The sequence below is a fragment of the Leptonychotes weddellii genome, chromosome 15, assembly GCF_054177405.1.
Source record: "Leptonychotes weddellii isolate Sample4059 chromosome 15, ASM5417740v2, whole genome shotgun sequence".
Taxonomy (NCBI): domain Eukaryota; kingdom Metazoa; phylum Chordata; class Mammalia; order Carnivora; family Phocidae; genus Leptonychotes; species Leptonychotes weddellii.
In genome coordinates this window covers 46,352,091-46,371,870 of record NC_138383.1, presented here as the reverse complement: position 1 = coordinate 46,371,870, position 19,780 = coordinate 46,352,091, and the positions used below count along the sequence as shown (strand labels likewise).

The 19,780-nt window shown below is 45.8% G+C and overlaps 1 protein-coding gene across 1 annotated transcript in view; it reads left to right on the top strand.

Moving 5' to 3' along the window:
- LOC102738374 (dynein axonemal heavy chain 9-like) overlaps positions 1 to 19,780 on the top strand; it is a 241,092-nt gene that overhangs the window by 129,731 nt on the left and 91,581 nt on the right. Inside the window, exons 21-22 of the mRNA XM_081806003.1 lie at positions 4,196 to 4,456; positions 15,346 to 15,771. Of these exons, the coding sequence (XP_081662129.1) occupies positions 4,196 to 4,456; positions 15,346 to 15,771 (687 nt within the window). The remainder of the gene's footprint in view (positions 1 to 4,195; positions 4,457 to 15,345; positions 15,772 to 19,780) is intronic.

The following is a 19,780-nucleotide window of genomic DNA, read 5'->3' as shown; positions in this document are numbered from 1 at the left end:
AAATATAATTTCATGCTTAGCCTCAAGTGGTCATAAAGGTAACTTTATTTCTCTATAACTGAATTTAACTTAGCTACAGATCCATCTTTTTCATTTAAGAGTAGAAAGTTCTTCTTTTTAATAAAGATTATTTGAGAAAGAGAGAGAGAGTGCATGGGTGGGGGTGAGGGGCAGAGAGAGAGGGGAAGCAGACTCCCCACTGAGCATGGAGCCCAGCATAGAGCTCAGTCCCATGACCCTGAGATCACGACCTGAGCCAAAACCAAGACCTGGACACTCAACCGACTGAGCCACCCAGGTGCCCCAAGAGTAGAGAGTTCTTAATCTTGCATTTCAGGTTGCCTTGGTCACTTCAAGTTAAAAGCTCAGTCTCTGGAGGGCAGTCAGTTCAGAGTCTAACTCTACCTCGGGGCTGTTTCCCTGTGAAGGGTCATTTGCTCCTTCCCATCTGGGTGGTGGTGGTGGTGGTTTCAAGAGGCAGCTGGTGAAGTCACATGGGTCTTTGGGCAGCATCAACTGTCTTTGCTCCTGCTTCAGATGAGAGCTTCACAGCTGGCGTCCCTTCTGTTCTGTTCTTCTCTTGGCACAGTCAGAACTCCCAACTCTGACTTGGGGTCTCACTCTGTCACCTCCTGACATCTTCAGAACCTACTGTCATCCTCGCTCTGTATCTGGCTCAGGGGTACTCATGAAGAAGAGGGGCTGTTGGATTGAAGAAATGTTTAAAAAGGCCTATAGGTTGTTACCAAGTCCCTGCATATAAGATTTACTCCTCAAGTCTGTCTGTCTGGAGACTCTTAAATTCAATTTATCCTGGGGTTTCAAATCATCTCAGGCTACCAAATTTACCTGAAGTTGACGGTTCAATAATTTACCATGATTATCCATCAGGACTCTTTCAGTTGCAAGTGAAAAAAAAAAAAAAAAAGAATTCAATTTCACTTAGCATGAAAGAAAGAAAAGGAAAAGGAAAAGACAGGAGAGAGGGAAAAAATTTTTTGAGATTACATGATATATTTATCAGGATCCTTTTGATGGCAGCTGACCAAAATTCAATGGAAGTTGGTTTAGGCAAAACAACAACAAATAAAACCAAGAAAATTCAGAGACAGAGCTGAATTTGGACAGGGCTGGAGCTAGACCCTCACTAAATGTCCCTGTTCAGGCAGGCAGGATTTTCTGCCAAGTTCCTGGATAAATGGTCAGTGGCTCTGATTGGCCTCTTCCGATCATCGGTCTGCCCAGACTTGAACCATTCTCTGTGACTTGGATATTCTCCTTGGCCAAGCGAGGGTCAAAGGACAGCCACTGGAGTTGGCTCCATGCAAACTATGAGGACTTGGGAAGGGAGCGTTCCCCAAAGGAAATTCAAACTCTGTTTCCAGAACAGGGACGAGAAGTTTTTATTAGGCAGGCAACCATGGATCTACTACAGATGGGAAACCTCTCATCTAAGAGGAGAGTCTTTGTGAAGTGTTGAATTCATATGAGAACATGGTGGGTGACCAGAGGGACTCAGAGGAACAAGGAAAATATCTCTGGGCTTCCAGCTCTCTGCACAGTAGGGATTGCTGTGGATTATACCAGGTTCTCTTTCCTCCTTCTGTGGCTCTCCGGAGAAGGGCCTGGGAAGCTTAGCCTTTCTCTTTAGCATCATGTTCCTGATCCTTGAAGAAGGGAGGGTCTCTCACCACCAGCCTATTGTCATCCCACTCAGTTGACAACCCCCCCCCCGCCATGAACATTCTTGGGGCTGGCAAGACTGAGGAGAGGCTCTCTTTGTTGGTTGTGACACTGTCCTTCTTGATCCTCCTATCCGGGGGTGGGGGTGGGTGTCTAAAGAGGAAGAGAGCCAAAGAGGGGCTCAGATGCTTTGAAAAAAGGAAAAGAGAAGAGGAAATTTTAACGTGACCTATTTCAACATCCCATTCTATTGCAGAAGAGCCATAAAATGAGCCTGACTGACGCCCTCTCTTTAGCTTGGTGGGGAGCAGCCTCATTCTGACCGGCGGGACCCTCACGTCACAGCTTAAGAGCCATAAAGCTCCCGTTCACAGTGCTGGTGATTATTTACCTTGGACCCGAGGTCATCAGCCCTATCTGCAGTCAGCAAAACAAACAAACAAACAAATAACAACAGGAAGAAAAAAACACACCACACCAATTTTCTCAAATCTCCCAAGGTTTAAAAAGGAACAAAAAGTTACTGGTGTGTTTGCTGACTGTGGTGATTATGTGGTTCAGTCATTTTGATTTACAACTGCATCTTTGTCCTTGTAGAAATAAGTCCCTGCAGCTGAACAACGGGAGATAGAAGTGGATTAACCTTCTAGCATGGGCATATAAGACTCGTTCTAGGGAGCAGGCCTTCATTTGAGGTTAACAAAAAGTCTCCAGTTCCATGAATACACAAAATTAAAGAGCATTCTCTCCTCCTGCGGCCCCCCCCCCGCCCCCACTTTCCTTTTCTTTTCTTTTGATCTGCCATGGAAAGGGAATTATCGGCAGCGTCTAAGCCTCTGTTTTATTTTTCCCCTTCTGCATTTTGCATCATAAAGCATTCGAATCTGCTTGGCATGTTCCAGGAGCTCTGAAGTAATCTTCGGTTGTTGCATGGAAGTGGACTGCAGGAAAATGAGAGACAGGAGGTCATCCTGCAATGTAAAGTTTATGGGCCGTATTGCAAAGACAAATGGCTTTTTTACTTCCCAGAAAGAAACAGATCTGAGGAGGCTTCTCTTTGCGTGTGAAAGGGCCATAAACCAGGCCAGTGACTCTCAGACCCAGAGGTGGGCATCTGCATCACCCCAAGGGCCTATGAAAACACAGATCGCCAGGCCCACCTCCAGAATTCCTGATTCAGTAGATCTGGAGTGGGCCCGAGAGTTTACATTTCTAGCAAGTACCCAGGGGATGCTGTTGCTGGGGCTGCTGGTCCCGGGACCACACTCTGAGAAGCTGCACACTCCACTGAACTGAATGTACAGAGAAAACCATTCCTCCTTCTCCAGCGGATCAGAGAAATAGACGGTTTCCTACATAGTGATGTTCCCAGTACTTCATTATTTCCTCCAAAGTGCGTATGAATCCAGAGGCTGGATGGAGAGCCCCACTGGATTCTGGTCTGGGCCACTGGAATTCTCTCTGCTGTCCGGCTGTAACCTGGTCATCTCTCTCATAAGGATTGTGGGAATAAACTAAGACCAACCTAGTAAGAAGCTAATGCTCTCTCTTCAGAGCTCGCTCTAGCAAGGGGGTCAGCCACCCAGCACCTGGGTTTTGGCAGAGACTCAAAGGCAGGCAGAGGTGTGGGGAGAGCTTCACAGTGAGAAGAAACGAAAGGCGTCAGGTGTGTCCCAGTGGAGGCTGGTGGCCTGCAGAAGCTGGTGGTGGGCGCACTAGGATTGGGCATCCTATGTGATCAGTTAGGGGAGCATGTTTGACCTTCTCTGGTGGGTCCTAAGTGGAAAGCAGGGACAAAAATTAAGGAAGGTGTCCACTATTAATCACATTCTGGCCATTTGGGGCCGATTGTTACTGAGGTTATTTATTGTTTGTCTTCCTGGATTGTTGCGGAGACGGGAGTCTGACTTCCTACAAGACTGACTGACTTACAGCAGGCTGGCTTCCTGAGCTAGTGATGGTACATAATGGGTCGGTCTCCTGGGCACCAGGAGGGTTACAGTTGTGGGTCAGAGTTCTACTTTTATATATGGTCTGGCCACTGTCTGTTCACACATTCAGTCTCTCTGGATACACAGTAGATACTCGCTTTTTAGCACTTGCTAAATTCTTGGCATACCTCACGTTGGCCGATGTCCATTAAATAATGACCGATTTTTAAGACATGCCCACTTGTGTGGAAAGTATTACTTGAGGCACGCGGAGTTTTATAAGACACGGGCACCGATGTCCCTGAGAAGCAGCCTAAGTCACGTGGGCATCAAGGAGAAAGAAAGGTCAGGGTGTGTGTTGCTTAGACTCTTCCACCACATTTACTGTAGAGGGAGGTGGAAGAGGGAGTCCAGGGTCCCTCTCCTCTCCCGGCTCAGGGCACTTGGCCCCAGAGGAGAGCTCAGCTTTGTACCTTCCTTCACATCAGGAGTTGGCATTTTTCCCTGGGGGGTCAGATCCCCGGGCCTCCCCCGTCCAAATTCTTGTTGCTCCCCATAAACCCGGGGCTTCTCTGCTGCAGGTGGATGGGCTGAAAGCCAAGCTGGCCGCCCAGGAAGGGGAGCTGAGGCAGAAGAATGAAGACGCGGACAAGCTGATTCAGGTGGTTGGCATAGAGACGGACAAGGTGAGCAGAGAGAAGGCCATGGCGGACGAGGAGGAGCGGAGGGTGGCCCTCATCATGCTCGAGGTGAAGCAAAAGCAGAAGGACTGTGAGGAGGACCTGGCCAAGGCGGAGCCGGCGCTCACGGCAGCCCAGGTGGCTCTCAACACCCTCAATAAGGTAGGAGGATGGTCTGTCCCATCTGCTTACCCCTCCCCGCCCAGGGGTGGGGGGGAGGGGAGCGGCTCCAGTGACCCAGACAGCGCGCTACCCTGGTGTCCCAAAGAGATCCAAGGGCAAAGTTGGAGGGTTTAGGGATCCAGCTGTCACTGGCTTATTCATTCAGCAAACACTCATTTATTTTATTTTTTAAAGAATTTTTCTGTATTATTTATTTGAGAGACAGAGAACAAGCATGAACAGGGGGGAGGGGCAGAGGGAAAAGCAGACTCCCCACTGAGCAGGGAGCCCAATACGGGGCTCGATCCCAGGACCCCAGGATCATGACCTGAGCTGAAGGCAGACACTTAACAACTGAGCCACCCAGGCGCCCCCAAACATTCATTGAAACTGACGACATACCGACCGATGCAATCCCAGGGATGTGAGTCTTAGAACCAACCAGAACAGGAGATGCCGACTAGTCCGGACCCTCCACTCCACAGAGAACAAAGCAAGGACCCTGAGAGGAGAACTGACTTGCCCAGAGTCACTCCGTATTAGGGCCAGACTTCAACTCACACCCTCAGAATCCAAGTCCAGAGACCTCCCAGCTGTGTACCCCATGGTCATTTCACCCATTACAAGCGACAGGACACATGAGCCTTATAAAGCCCTGAGAAAATACTTAAGATAGGAGACGAAAACACATGTTAGCTCCAAAATATGAAAAAAAAAAAAAACCTAGGTAATCAAAATTAGCAAATATTCAAATGCCAACAACACGTAACTGTGTGTCCATTAAATTCAACTCCTATACGTAACCATTTGGTAGACGAAGCGTGACTTCTGAGATGTATTCATGAGGTACTTTTATTTAGGTTCCCTGGAGATGTACTCCATGTATGTGTGTCCTGGAGCGGGGGTGGTCAGCTACTTCTTCCTTCTATTTTTCACCATTAAGCTGCTTTCCCATTTGGATAACCGTGGCTGAGAGGCAAGGGCAGAAAGGAAGAGCAGGGGGCAGACAGACTCTGGTCATGAGCAGCAGATGTCAGAGGGGGACCGAAAGCTTACCCTTTCTCTGTTGGGATGCTCACGTGGAGATCCTCCGCCCAGTTATCGGGGTCTCCCCCCTGCAGGGTGCTTTCTCTTCCATTCACTTGGACCCCTTGGCTCATGCTGGTTCTGCCAACACATCCCCCCTTGAAGGCAGAGCAGGGGGGACTCAGGAGCAGGTCTCACGAAAAATTCTCTCTGCCTCTGCTTTGACACCCTCAGGGCAGGTGAGGCATTTGAGAGGCAGACACACCGGCCTTCTGAAACCTCCATCTCCCGCCTCACTTTGGCATCTGGCGGTTTCAGGCCTGGGCAAATCTAAAAAGGAATTAGGAACGCTGTAGAATCCTGTGACATATAATTCCATGTAAATTGTAATTTGAGAGATAAGTGCATTCTAGGATTTTTTACGAAGGATTCTAGGATTATGCATTCCAGGATTTTTTATTTTTTATGCCCTAAAGGTTAAGGCCTCGAAGGCCCTAAACAGACCCCCACCCTATATCAGGAGAAAACACCAGAGTCTCTACTGGGAACCTGGGTACCGTGGGGGTGGACCAGGAATTGGAGGGGTAGCCCAGTTACGCTCCCACTTCTCAGCCTGAACTTGGTAGCTTCTCCCAGCCCCTCACAGCGGCACCCACTTCCATCTGCAGGCCTCTGATGAGCCTGAACCCCTCCCCGCTGCCACCTCTCCTCCTGCCCCCATCCTACCCATATTTCAAGCTCAGACTTACAATTCTAGATCCGTCTTGCCCTTTTCTGATTCCCCCAGCACGAACCACGAGATGACTTCTTTGACGCACACACGTGAAGTGTTTGCTGATCGTGTCCTGCTAATAAGGCAGATCTTTCATAAGATCTTTTGACACAGGGGTTACATTTCCTAAAATGAGCTGAGACCAAATCCTGGCTGTGCTTTTCCCTGGGTATGGCTCTGGCTATGATTTTCTCTCCACTCAGCCTGTTTCCTCGTCTGTGCAAGGGAGGTAATAGTAACGTGGTCCCCGGTAGGTTGTCACAAGGATGAAATGAGATCATGTATGAAAAGAAACTAACAGATGGTAGCCACCCACCTGAGTGACCTTTTTTTTTAAGATTTTATTTATTTATTTGAGAGAAAGAGCAGAGGGAGAGAGAGAAGCAGACTCGCACTAAGCACAGAGCCTGACTCGGGGCTCGATCCCACGACCCCGAGATCATGGCCTGAGCCGAAATCAAGAGTCAGAGGCTTAACCAGCTGAGCCACCCAGGTGCTGAGTAATCAAACAGCAGTTTGACCACATCATCCCTCTGTTCCAGAATCTTCCACTGGCTTCCCATCATACTCAGAATAAAATCCACAGTGGCCCACGAGACCCTACCATTGTTCCCCTCTTCTGCTACACCAGTGACTAGTCTTCCTCTTGTCACTCCAACCCCCCACACTGGCCTTGCTGTGTCTCAGACACCCCCAGCACAATCCCACCCAAGGCCTCTGAACGAGCAATCAGCTCACTGGGAAGTCCTCTTCCCCCAAACCCCCCTGCATCCTGGTTCCCTCTGTCGGGTGTTTGTCCAAAAGTTACTTCCGCAGGAAATAAGTAATAAAAGCACTTGTTAATTTCATTAAAAAAAAAAAAAACTCAGGATATACTAGAAAGAAAATATAACCCAAGGTGAACAATATTTATAATCATGTCATATTCATTCTGAACATTAACTAAAAATTTGATATAACCATAATAATTAGGAGGGAAAGGAGGGCAGTAAAAATAGCTAAATATTCACACTCTTAAGTAGGAAGTCACTTGCTAACATCTAAAATGAAAAATAGGGGCGCCTGGGTGGCTCAGTCAGTTAAGCATCCGACTCTTGATTTCGGCTCAAGTCATGATCTCAGGGGCCTGAGATCAAGCTCCATGCTCAGCAGGGACTGCTTGGGGTTCTCTCCTTCTCCTTCTCTCTCTGCCCCTCCCCCCTGCTCACGCGCACACACTTGCGCCTGCGCTCTCTCGCTCTCGAATGAATGAATAATGAAACAGCAGCATAGGCATATTCCTTATCAATAAGGAGTAAATTCTAGAAGAAACAGAAAAAATTGTAAGCCATGACTTCTACAGAGCTGAAGTCAGAGTCTACCAGGCATGGGTTTCGTTCTAAGCCTTATGGCCCTATTAGAGTTTGCAAACTCTGTGCATGTATTACACAAAACAGAAAGAAGCTACAATTTCAGTGGCTCAAGAGCACAGAAGAGGACATGGCTAACTGGCTGGCCGGGTAGGAACTAGGGAAGAGAATGCCCATGAAGCAAGGATGATAAGGAAGAGCATTTTCCTGGATGGGGCAGGGGTGGAGAAAACCATCTCAGAAAGGAGCGATGTTTGCAGAGACACAGATGCGTGGGGAGGGGGGTGTGGAGTGTGTGAGCCATGGTGCACAAGTGGGCGCCTCAGGAAGTGAGGTGATGATGAGTCTCTGAAGGTGGGTTGGCCAAGATCATTAGCAGCCCACGGCATCACTAAGAAGTTGAACTGTGTGGGCGCCTGGGTGGCTCAGTTGGTTAAGCAACTGCCTTCGGCTCAGGTCATGATCCTGGAGTCCCGGGATCGAGTCCCGCATCAGGCTACCTGCTCAGCAGGGAGTCTGCTTCTCCCTCTCCCGCTCCCCCCTCTTGTGCTCTTTCTCTCTCTCACTCTCTCTCTCAAATAAATAAATAAAATCTTTAAAAAAAAAAAAAAAAGAAGTTGAACTGTGGACCAGGGTTTACAGTCTACGGGTTGCAGAATGCATTTACAGGGTCTCAGACAGCATTTTTTTTTAAATTGAAGTATAATTGACATATAACGATATTCCTATCAGGTGTATGACATAATAATTCAGTGTTTGTATATATTGTGAAATGGTCACCACGTAAGTCTAGTTAATATCCATCACCACACACAGTTATAGATTTCTGTGTGTGTGATGAGAACTTTTATGATTTCCTCTCTTTTCAAATCTACGGCACAGTATCATTAGCTATAGTCACCCTGCTATCCAGACACCCCCAGGACTTATTTCTCTTACAACAGGAAGCTGTACCTTTTGACCCCCTCTGCAGATCTTGCCCTCCGCACCCCCCCTCCCCACCCCCACCCTCCATCACCCCACTTGGTGAAGTGGAATGGATCAGCCTGTACCAAGTGTGATGAGGGCGTTACTGCTTCGTGGACCCAAGGACCCCTAGAGTATCCTTAAACCCTCCGTGTTCACAGAACTCTGGTATTTCATGACCACTTCCCTGTTTTCTCATCGTTTTCAAACTTAACAATAAATCTGTAGTTAATGCATAAAGAACACCTGTAAATCAGAGCCTGGTAGTAAGTCTCTGCACGTTTTGAGGCTCTGCTTTGGCAGTTTTATTTCACTTTTATAGCTAAACTGAAATAAATCCAGTGTAACTTTTCCTGCCTTAGTGGAGGAATGGTTTTTTGTAATTTCATGGCCTTTTCCGCCCCCTACAAAGTTACTGAGAATTTTCTCTTTGTTGCCTATGTATTTTTTACAGTGAACTCATTTTTTTATTATACAAGTAACATATAATGACATTTTCATTATTAAAAACTATTCGTCCGGCCCCTGGGTGGCTCAGTCGGTTAAGCATCTCTTAGTTTCGGCTCAAGGTCATGAGCTCGGGGTCCTGGGATCGAGCCCTGCATCGTGCTCAATGCAGAGTCCCTAGCATCTGACTTTTAATATTAGCAAGTAACATAAAAAACAGATTTTATAATACTTTGGAAAATTCTAGAGTTTCCAAGTTGAATGGACTTCTTTCCGACAGGACCTCTTAAGGCCTATGTTATGTGATTTAGCCTGGTACTAAAAGTGATAGCGATAGCACGAGAAAATAAAACCTCAGATGAACCTAACTTATGAACAGTGGTGTAAGACACCTATAAAAAATACTAGTAAATCAGATTTACTATGCCACCAACTGGCGAGTTTTCCCTAAATGAGATTATGCATGTAACCATACCCAACCCCCTAGTCAGAGATGAAAAGCTTCATCGTCATTTTAGGAGATGTCAAAATGGGACTTAACACAATTCAGCATCCGTTCCTTATTAAAACTCTCAGTAAAGTAGGAATACAAGGATATTTGGATATTAAGCTAATAGATGGCAGTCAATCCCAATCCAAGGACAAAACATCCTATCCAATGGTAGAACATTAAAAGCGCTCCCATTAAGATAGAAAAAGCATAATAATGATCCCTGTCACCATTATAAAAAAAAAGTTGTCCTAGAATTTCTAGCCAACGCAATAATAACTGAAAAATAATCATCATGTAAATGTTATAAAGTACCTGTTATAAAAAATAATAATAGGGAAGAGTTAGGGGCCCATCACAAAATAATTTACAAAAATGTATAGCTTTCTTAATATCAACAGGAGCCAGTTGGAAAATATGATATTTGAAAAGAGCAATCAAAGCACAAGATACAAATAAGCGAATATAAATTTGTTGAAACAATGTGAAGAAAACTGCACATCTTTGCTGAAGAACATAAAATAAGATATGAATAGACAAATACATATACCAAGTCTGTGTATGGGAAGATTCAGTATTACAAGGATGTCTGCTACTTCTCAAATAATTTAAAAGTTAAATGTAAATCTCAATTACCTCCAGTTTGATTTTTGGTTTACTTGTGTCTAATGTCTTTAAGTTCATATCATTTAAGCAGCTGTTAAAGATTTAATAACCTAAATGTCCAGCAATATGGAGTTGGTAAAGTAAATTGCGGCTCATCTAAATGAGAGAAAACTGCATACTTTATTTAAAACCATGTCTTACAAAAACAACGACCCTGAAAACTTCAGATATAATTTTCAGTGAAAATCAGATTCAAAAAGTAGTATAAACAGTGATTGATATGTGTGTATTTGTGTGTATATGTCCATGTGTATGTACACGAATGAGCCAGGTAGATATTTGTTCCCCTGTATATTCCTCTTCATGTATATACTCATTGTCTTTCTTCTCTGTGTCTTTTAGTCTCTATGTCATCTATGTGTGTGTATATGACGTGTATATGTGTGATGGGTAGGGGTACGTGTGTAAACATGACAGATATGTGTACATGTGATGTGTGTTTATGTGAGGACATATGTGAATTATGTACATATGTGTAGTGTGACATGAGGTGTGCATACATATGATCTGTGTACATGACGTGTATCGGTGGCATGTATGACATGTGTCTGACATGTATATATGATGCACGTATGTGTGCGTGTGACGCGTATGTTTGTATACATGTGTGTATATGACATACAGGAATGTGTTTATGATATGTAGTTGTGAATACATACGACGTGTGTATATGTAACACAGAGGGGTATATGTAACATTTATCTCTGGGTAGGAAAATTACGAGTGATTCCTGCTTTCACCTTTACCTTTGCTAAATATTTCATAATAAACATTCTTTTAATAAAAGGACAACGTTACCTTATAAAACAGTTAGCAATAAGAAATAAAATTATGAAAGAACTAAAAAAAAATCACAAGTTCAGATCGATTTTAATATATGTGAAAGACCCTTCTGAACAGAAAAACAAAGGATGGTATCATGGTATCGTCTGGAAAAGGATTATTAAATTTGGCTCCATAAAAACTAAATTTTATATATCACAGAATATTATAAACAAGATTTTCTAATTTAAAAAGAAAGTTAATATCCTTAGTATGTAAGAACTCTTATAAACTGGGCTGGAAATCCGCCATTTGTCTCCCCTGGCCCTTCCCCATTCTATTTTCTCCATGACCTGGGAGGCTGGCTTGGGTGACCTCAGACACTTTCCCTTGCCCTCCCTCCCCCTCCCTCCCTCTCCCCTCCCACTCTGTCCCTCCCTCCCTCCCTGCCTCCCTTTCCCTCCTTCTCTCTCTCACCCTCTCTCTCACTCTTCTTCTCCTTCCCTCTCTTCTCTCTGGCTCGGTTCTTCCAACCACGGTTTCCAGGGGTGGAAACAGAGCCACCCCAGCCCCACCCAGCCCAACTGCTACCAGCCCAGGGTAAGGCACTCTCTCTTTATAAAGAGTTCCCCTTAAATTAGCCAGGATGTTATATCATCTTTTTGGCCTGCAGGGACACTGACTAATACAGTAATCAAAAATAAAAAGATAACAGCCCAGTAGAAATGTAGGCAAAGGTCAATACCCAATTCACAAAACAAGAGACTCAAATTGCTTAAAAACATGAAAAAAAAAATAGTATCACTAGTAAATATGTATATGCACATATATGCACATATATGAATGAAACCAATATTATCCCATTTTCAGCCTGTCAAATTGAAAAAACAAATTTTCTTTTTAATGTGACCAGTGCTGAGTGGGAGCAAACGTAAACTTTCTCCAACACTGAGAGCTGGAATTGGAATTTCTGGGGAAGCTGATAGTGTATACAAAGAACACCAGATATGTGCCCTGCCCTTTGACCCAGCAAATCCACTACCAAAGAGCTAATCTAAGCTTTTCACGGAGATCTATGTGAAGAATGTCCCGCAAAGCATTATCCATGTGGTTAATTTGTGGAAAGGTTTCCAGAAATTGAATGTTTGCCATCAAATTCTGTTTGAGAAGAATACAAGTGACATTCTCTCATGCCTCTTTTTTTTTTAATTTTTTATTAACGTATAATGTATTATTTGTTTCAGGGGTACAGGTCTGTGTCTCATGCCTCTTTTTAAAACTTCTGCCTACGCTAGCTCCAACATATGTCCCAAACCCGGTCACCTGCCACCGTCTCTGCTGTTGAGAGTCCCGGCCCCAGGCTGGCTCAGTCTCCTCCCTGAACAACTATGTAGCCTGCCCTGCCACAGTGGGGCCAGCCGCAAAAAGCTCTCAGAGCAAAACCACATCATTTCACTCCTTGCCCAAAACCCTCCAGGGGCTTCCCCTTGGACGTTAGAATGATATCAAACCGTCCCCTGTGGCTCTGGATCCTCCCTGGAGCTCTGATCCTGACCGGCTCTCCTGCCCCACCTCTACCACCCCCCCGACCCCACTCTACAGAGAAGGAGAAATTGGAGTAAAAACTTGGAGAAGAGCGAATGCATGAGGCAACAGGGAGAGCAAGAGCCTGATGGCAGGAGTGGGGTGCAGAAACCAAGCACGCCTGCTGTTGGCTCGCTCAAATTCCCGTCTACCTTCTGAGAACTGTTTCTTCCATCCTGTGTTCCTCTTAGGAGAACCATATCGGCCTGCCCTACTGTGACTGGCGACAGGAGCCCCACCTAACTAAGCAAGATCATTTCCCAGGACAATTTTTTAAAGATTGATTGATTGATTGATTGATTGATTTAGAGCATGCAAGCGGGGGGTGGGGAGGGGCAAAGGGAGAGGGAGAGAGAGAATCTCAAACGGCCTCCCCACTGAGCAAGGAGCCTGACACAGGGTTCAATCCCAGGACCCTGAGATCATGACCTGAGCTGCAACCAAGGGTCGGCCACTTAACCGACAGAGCCACCCAGGCGCCCCCTCCCAGGACATTTTTATTTCCACTTGCACTGGAGAAAAAGTCTCCTCCCCTTCTGGTTGCAAAGTGATGGCTGTGACCTTTAGCTGCCGACCCCCATTCATTCCAGGTGATTGTTGGACACCCATGTTGATGAGCACCTGCTGCATGCCGGTTTCTGTTCTAGGCACGGGGGTGACAATGGTTTTAACAAGACTGATGAGGTCCCTGTTTCAGGTGAGGATATGGAAATTCAATAAGGAAAAAGTTGGTGATCATTTCTGATGGCCCCGAGTTCTCTGCAGATCATCAGGGTGCTGACAGAAAATGATGAGAAGGGGAAGCTGATGAGAAAGTCTTTCTGAGTGGGCAACGTCTGAATTCTGAATTTAGATCTTGATGAATGAGAAGGGATGAGCCATGCAAATAGCTTAGCAAGAAGTGTCCCAGGCAGGGGTCCTGAGGTGGGGACGAGCTTGCAATCAATGCGCTGGAAGGAGGTGACCGTGGCTAGAGCTCAGGGACAGACAGAGACAATGGCACAAGCTGAGGGCAGAGGGGTAGGTCGTACGCCTTGCATCACGAGGAAGCTGCTATTCGAAACAAGCATGCTCAAGGAGAAGCAGAAACGAGAAGATCCAGAGAGCCCATAGATGCTCAAAACACAGATCCACTCGTCCTTACAGCCAGCTCCTGGCTCAGAAGCAGAAACGAGAAGATCCAGAGAGCCCATAGATGCTCAAAACACAGATCCACTCGTCCTTACAGCCAGCTCCCGGCTCAGAAGCAGAAACAAGAGAAGATCCAGAGAGCCCACAGGTGCTCAAAACACAGATCCACTCGTCCTTACAGCCAGCTCCCAGCTCAGAAGCAGAAACAAGAGAAGATCCAGAGAGCCTACAGATGCTTAAAACACAGATCCACTCGTCCTTACAGCCAGCTCCCAGCTCAGAAGCAGAAACAAGAGAAGATCCAGAGAGCCCATAGACACTCAAAACACAGATCCACTCGTCCTTATAGCCAGCTCCCGCTCAAAACACAGATCCACTCGTCCTTACAGCCAGCTCCCGGCTCATTGCCCTCAGATACTTGAGCAAAAAAGTCCCCCTTGTACTTGAGCTGGGTCTTCTGTCACTACTACCAGAAAGGCTGTGAGTAATTTACGGAGAGAGACTGAATATAAAAAAGACTGGAAGGAATTACATGGAAATATTAACAGCGACATATCTGGGTTGTAGGATTCCATTTCATCTCTATACGTTTTTATATTTTCTTAATTCAGGACATCGAGCATGCTGAACTTAAACTGGTTTAAAATCATGGGGTTTTGTTTCTGACTCTGCCCCCTCCCCCCGCACATACATTGTCCTCGCATCCCTGCCTCTGATGAGTTTTCATGACCAAATGTGAAAATAGTTTCAGAAGCAAAGAGCATCTTCCCACGTGCTTTCATTAGGTGCAAGAAGTAATCCCCACCACCCCCTGCCGTTTGTAGATTTCCAGGCCCTCTTGGGCTGGAAATTACTTTGGCATAGGGCCCATAATCTTTGAAATCAAGACTTTTCCCCTACTTCCAAAATCAGCCCCCTAAAACAAGAGCTTTTCAGGCCATAGGCTTCTCACGGATGGTCATGACAAACCTTAAATCAACGTCACACGCATTTAAGACACAGCTTCACTCACAGATGAGTGCATCCCCCTGCTTCCAATTTATAGATGGAAATACAGAGACCTGGAGAGTTGAAGTGACTTGCCAAGGCCGGTCGGCCATATCTTTCTGGTGCAAGTGATGCTTGGAGCAGAGGACGACCCCACATTTAAGCACGGGCAGGGACTGTGCCCGGCTTTCGGTCTGAATTATTTCCTGGCGGAAACTGTCACTTTGCTATCAGGACAGTCAAGTGTAGTTAGAATAAGCTCATGGAACAAAGCAGTTTAATTAAAGAAAAACAAAATTTGTTGGGTTACAGGGCTAGTCTCTTCAATCCAAGATGGGAAATTAATTTATAATAACCTTATCTTTTATTCATAGCATGCTGCCTATTTCAGAGTATATTCGCATCCTTCTATTTTTCTGTTGAATGTGAAATAATTGTGTGTTTCTAATGGGCTGTGAGTGGCCTTAAAGAACTGAACAAACAGAGCTGAATCTCGGTTAGCCATTCGGGGCGGTGGGGGGGAGTCTGAAGCCACTGGGGAGTAGCTTTGGTTTCCTTCGGATGAGTCATGACATTTAAACTTCCGAGGGCTCCGCAAGCTTCAAAGCAGCCCTTTCAGAATGATCGCCCTGGAGCCCAAGTCCACGAGCAGCCGAGGACAAAGAAAGCCCGTCCGCTTTTCCCTAACCACCTCGTGCTCTCTCCGCAGACCAACCTGACCGAGCTGAAGTCGTTTGGGGCCCCGCCTCCAGCTGTCAGCAACGTCAGCGCGGCGGTGATGACCCTCACAGCCCCCGGGGGCCGGGTGCCCAAGGACCGGAGCTGGAAGGCTGCCAAGGTCACCATGGCCAAAGTGGACGGTTTCCTGGACTCCCTCATCAACTTCGACAAGGAGAACATTCCCGAGAGCTGCCTCAAGGCCATCAGGCCATACCTGCAGAATCCAGAGTTCCGCCCCGAGTTCGTGGCCACCAAGTCGTACGCGGCCGCAGGTCTCTGCTCCTGGGTCATCAACATCGTGCGGTTCTACGAGGTCTTCTGCGACGTGGAGCCCAAGCGCCAGGCATTGAGCAGGGCCACCGCAGACCTCACCGCCGCCCAGGAGAACCTGGCAGCCATAAAAGCCAAAATCGCTGTAAGTGAGGCCGGAGCCCCCCTAGCCACCCCAGCCCGCGGGGCAGCCTCTGGTGCCAACCACATGTGTCCCCATGTCCCAGCACCCAAGTGTCCCGATTTTGAAAAAGAGGCAGGGAAACCAAAGTGGGATGCCAAAGCTCCTGACTTTTCAATTGAGGCACCTCTTGCTCTTTCTCAAATACTCTACAGTCCACGTGAGACAAATCCAGCAGACCGTTGGTCTTATGTGATCTGCGCTGTTCTATGGAAGCTTTTAGAAGCAAGTAGTACATTGTGGTTTGGGGGGCGGTCCCTTGACCATAAATGTAAAATGGCGAGGGTCACTAGCTTTTATTAACCCCTTGGTGATGTTTGGAGTAGATCTGCCTCTCTCCAGACTGGGGGGCGGGGCGATTGTGGATTTACACCTGTTTGAGAGAGATTCCCCCTTGAACTTCACCTTTGCCCTTAAAATGGATACAACCAAAGCTAGAAATCTGAATCCCTCAGGACAGGAGAGCAGCTGAAAATCCAGTCCGAGCTGTACCATTTACAGATGTATGACCTTTAGAAAGGTCTTTAAAATGCCCACACTTCAGTTTCCTGAAGTAAAATGGACACAGTAACCTCTCTCTTATTGAGATCATAGTGACAAGGAGAAGACGAGGGCACACACAGCCACGTGGGGCTGAGGCCACTGCCACGGTCACCACGACCATCGCTTCCCTACCTCTGCTCTCCCTCCTTCTCCCAAGACACGTGCTAGCTCTGGTGATCGGTCACTCCTGTGATCAGGTGCAGTCCAGAACACTTCCTGGATCTTTCCTTTCTGCACACGCATTCCAGGCAAGCAAGAGCCTTGCGGCAGAGCGGTCGTGATGGTAAAAAGGGCTTTACAGATGGTGAGAAGTAAGCTCCATATGACCCGGGTGTATTGACTGCTAGATTAAATTCTGTGGCTGGGGGCGCTAATTCAAAGAACCTTGCCACCGATCTCTCTCTCTCAAGAAAAGAAACTTGGGCAAAGCAGCTAATCTCTCAGTATGTTGGCTTTATAAATCCAGATGTTCAGGGGCCAGTCTACTTAAAACAGGTGATAATCACCTTAACAATGGCCTTCTAAAAAGAACACCCAGGGCAGAACACCCGAACACCCCTGTGGCTGATTTTGAAGGGCAAAAGCCTCCTGATAATTTTTGTATTCCGCAGTCTCTCCCAGAAAAATGTTTTAAGAACTGCATTTTCAAAGATTTTTTTTTATACTCAAGTTATTTTAACTAAAGGAACATTTGGTGTAAAGGGAATGTTTTCAAAATGTTTATACCTATTCACTAGCCAACATTCACATGATGGGCCCACTCAACCTGTGAAAGCAATAAGCATATCTTTCAAAGACTTGGCTACCTTAGGAAGACACTTCTTTTCTGCCAAAATATTTTTTTTTAAATGTATTCTTGCTTTTAACAGCCTCCTCTCCATCCTTTGCTCATCCACATGCCTATCAGCATCCCAAGAGTTTGGACACTCCCCCCACTAACAACAGAGGCCTGATACCCACCCCTAACTTGAGGCCCACCCCGGGCAAGGAAATTTTTCCCTCTGTGACCCTGAGGACATTGCCAGCCTCCTCCGGTCCCCAAGCCTTATTTTTAGGATTTTAGGATAATTCCAAGTAAAGAATATTATATCCAAGATAAAGTTTCTTTTTTTAAGAAGCATATATCCAGACAGATTATGAAATACATAAAAACATGGATAGTGGCACTTTTATCTAGGTGTTATATTTTGGATGGGTTTTGCATATTAGGTATTTTCCTTTTTTCTATAATGAGCATATATTAATGTAACAATTTATAAAAAGAATGGCAATAAAAACAAGTAAGGCATGTTCACGGAGCACATACTGACAAGTAAGCAAAATATCAGCAAAAGGCATCTAATGAGAAACCACAGTCTTCCGCCCTTTGCGTGCTTGTGTCTGCCTCAGAGGACTGGTCGAGCTACTCAGAGCCTTCATACTCGTAGCTTCTACGCGTTTCCTTTGGCCCACACTCACCCAGTTTTTGTCAACGATTTCGTTAACCGCCAGTATTTAAATCAACAGGAGATTTTCGTAAAAATCTGATTTCTGGCCGGTCCTAAGGTCTTCAGATTCCCCAATATCATGAACCAATCCTAGAGTTGAGTAGCCCCTTCCCATCCAACCCAGGTCTGTCCCAGGTTCCCACCGATGCCTATGTTTTTCAATGCCAGACTCCCCTGACCAGCTTCCATCGTCTTCCTGGCCCCGGCTCGTCTGAATGTCGAGCTCCCGTCTCTACACTGTGCCGGCATCCCTGTTTCTTGATATACTTTAGGCAGGCAGGGTGGCACTCTGCCAGACGAGGCTCTAAGATGTTTATCCATGTGTCTTCTCGATACCATCATGACAACTAGTTTTAGTTGACCTAACCTGTATTTCTTGTCCTGGCATATAGAGGCGGCTTCCTTGGAACCTTCTGTTTTCAAGATAAAATTATTACCCGTTCCTTCAGCTCTTCCCCCAACCTCCCACCTCCCACCTCCCACCTTCTCTTACCATTACTGATTGTTACTTTTGCTTTTGAGTCACCAAGACGCAAAATATCTCCGTTCTGTTCTGCAACCAAAGTTAAGTGTCCCGTGCTCTGTTCACTGACTGACTGGGAAAGCTGAAAAATCAGTTAATTCCCTTTGCATTCTATGAACCTTCCTGTGTTGTTCATAGCAGATCTAACTGGTCCATTAGAATTATGTTTCCTTTTTTTATAGAAATTATTTATTATTTATTAGTAACAATCCACAAAATGCTATTTGGGCTAATAAATTCTGAAAACGTGAAGGATATACAATAAACATGCAAAAATCACTATTTCTATACGTAAGCATTGAACAATCCAAAAAGGAGATTAAGAAAATAATTCTTTTTATTCTTGGATAGTTGACACACAATGTTGTATGAGTTTCAGGTGTACAACATAGTGATGTGACAGGTTTCTATGTTCTGCTCTGCTCACCACAAGCGTAGCTTCCACCTGTCACCACATAGCACTACCACAATATCATTGACTGTATATTCCCTATGCTGTGCCTTTCATCCCCATGATTTATTCATTCTGTAACTGGAAGCCTGGACCTCCCACTCCCCTTCACCCACTTTGCCCACCCTCACTTCCTCCTCCCCTCTGGCCACCATCAGTTTATTCTCTATAGGTCTGATTCTGCTTCTTGTTTAAAACAATTCTATTTTTAATTCATTTCCGTTTTTTTTTCATTTCCTTTTTTTTATATAATTTTCCCCCTCCCCCTGGAGTTTCCACTTGCCTTTGTGTTTTCTTTCTCTGCCATTAGATCCTTTTGCATGGCCTCAATTACCCTTCAACTCTCCATGCAATCCAGTATCCTACCACTTCCATTTTTGCCCTCAAGACCTTTCACTCTTGGGGCGCCTGGGTGGCTCAGTCGTTAAGCGTCTGCCTTTGGCTCAGGTCATGATCCCGGGTTCCTGGGATCGAGCCCCGCATCGGGCTCCCTGCTCCGTGGAGAGTCTCTTCTCCCTCTCCCACTCCCCCTGTTTGTGTTCCCTCTCTCGCTGTGTCTCTCTCTGTCAAATAAATAAATCTTTAAAAAGAAAAAAAAAAGAAAAAGACCTTTCACTCTTGTCCCAGACTCAGAGTTCCAATCAGTGTTGGAGAGGAAACACATTCACTGCTTTCTTGGGTTGGTTCCAGTGACTTCTGGAGCTCTTGACTTCTCTTTCCTTGATTTTTTCTCTTGCTTGCTGGCGCTCACTCTTAAGTAACTTTCTCAGAAATGTTAAGTAAGAGGTAAATTTTCTGAATGGTTCTGGTCTGGAAATACCTTTATTTGACTTTTAAACTGACCAGGCAGTTTTGCTGAGTACTGAATTCTGACGCTAGTTTTTTTTATCCCCCTTAGAACACTGAATGCCTTACCCTTTTCTTTAGTGAGAAGTTGGATGAGCAGTCAGGGTCCCATTCCTTTGTCAA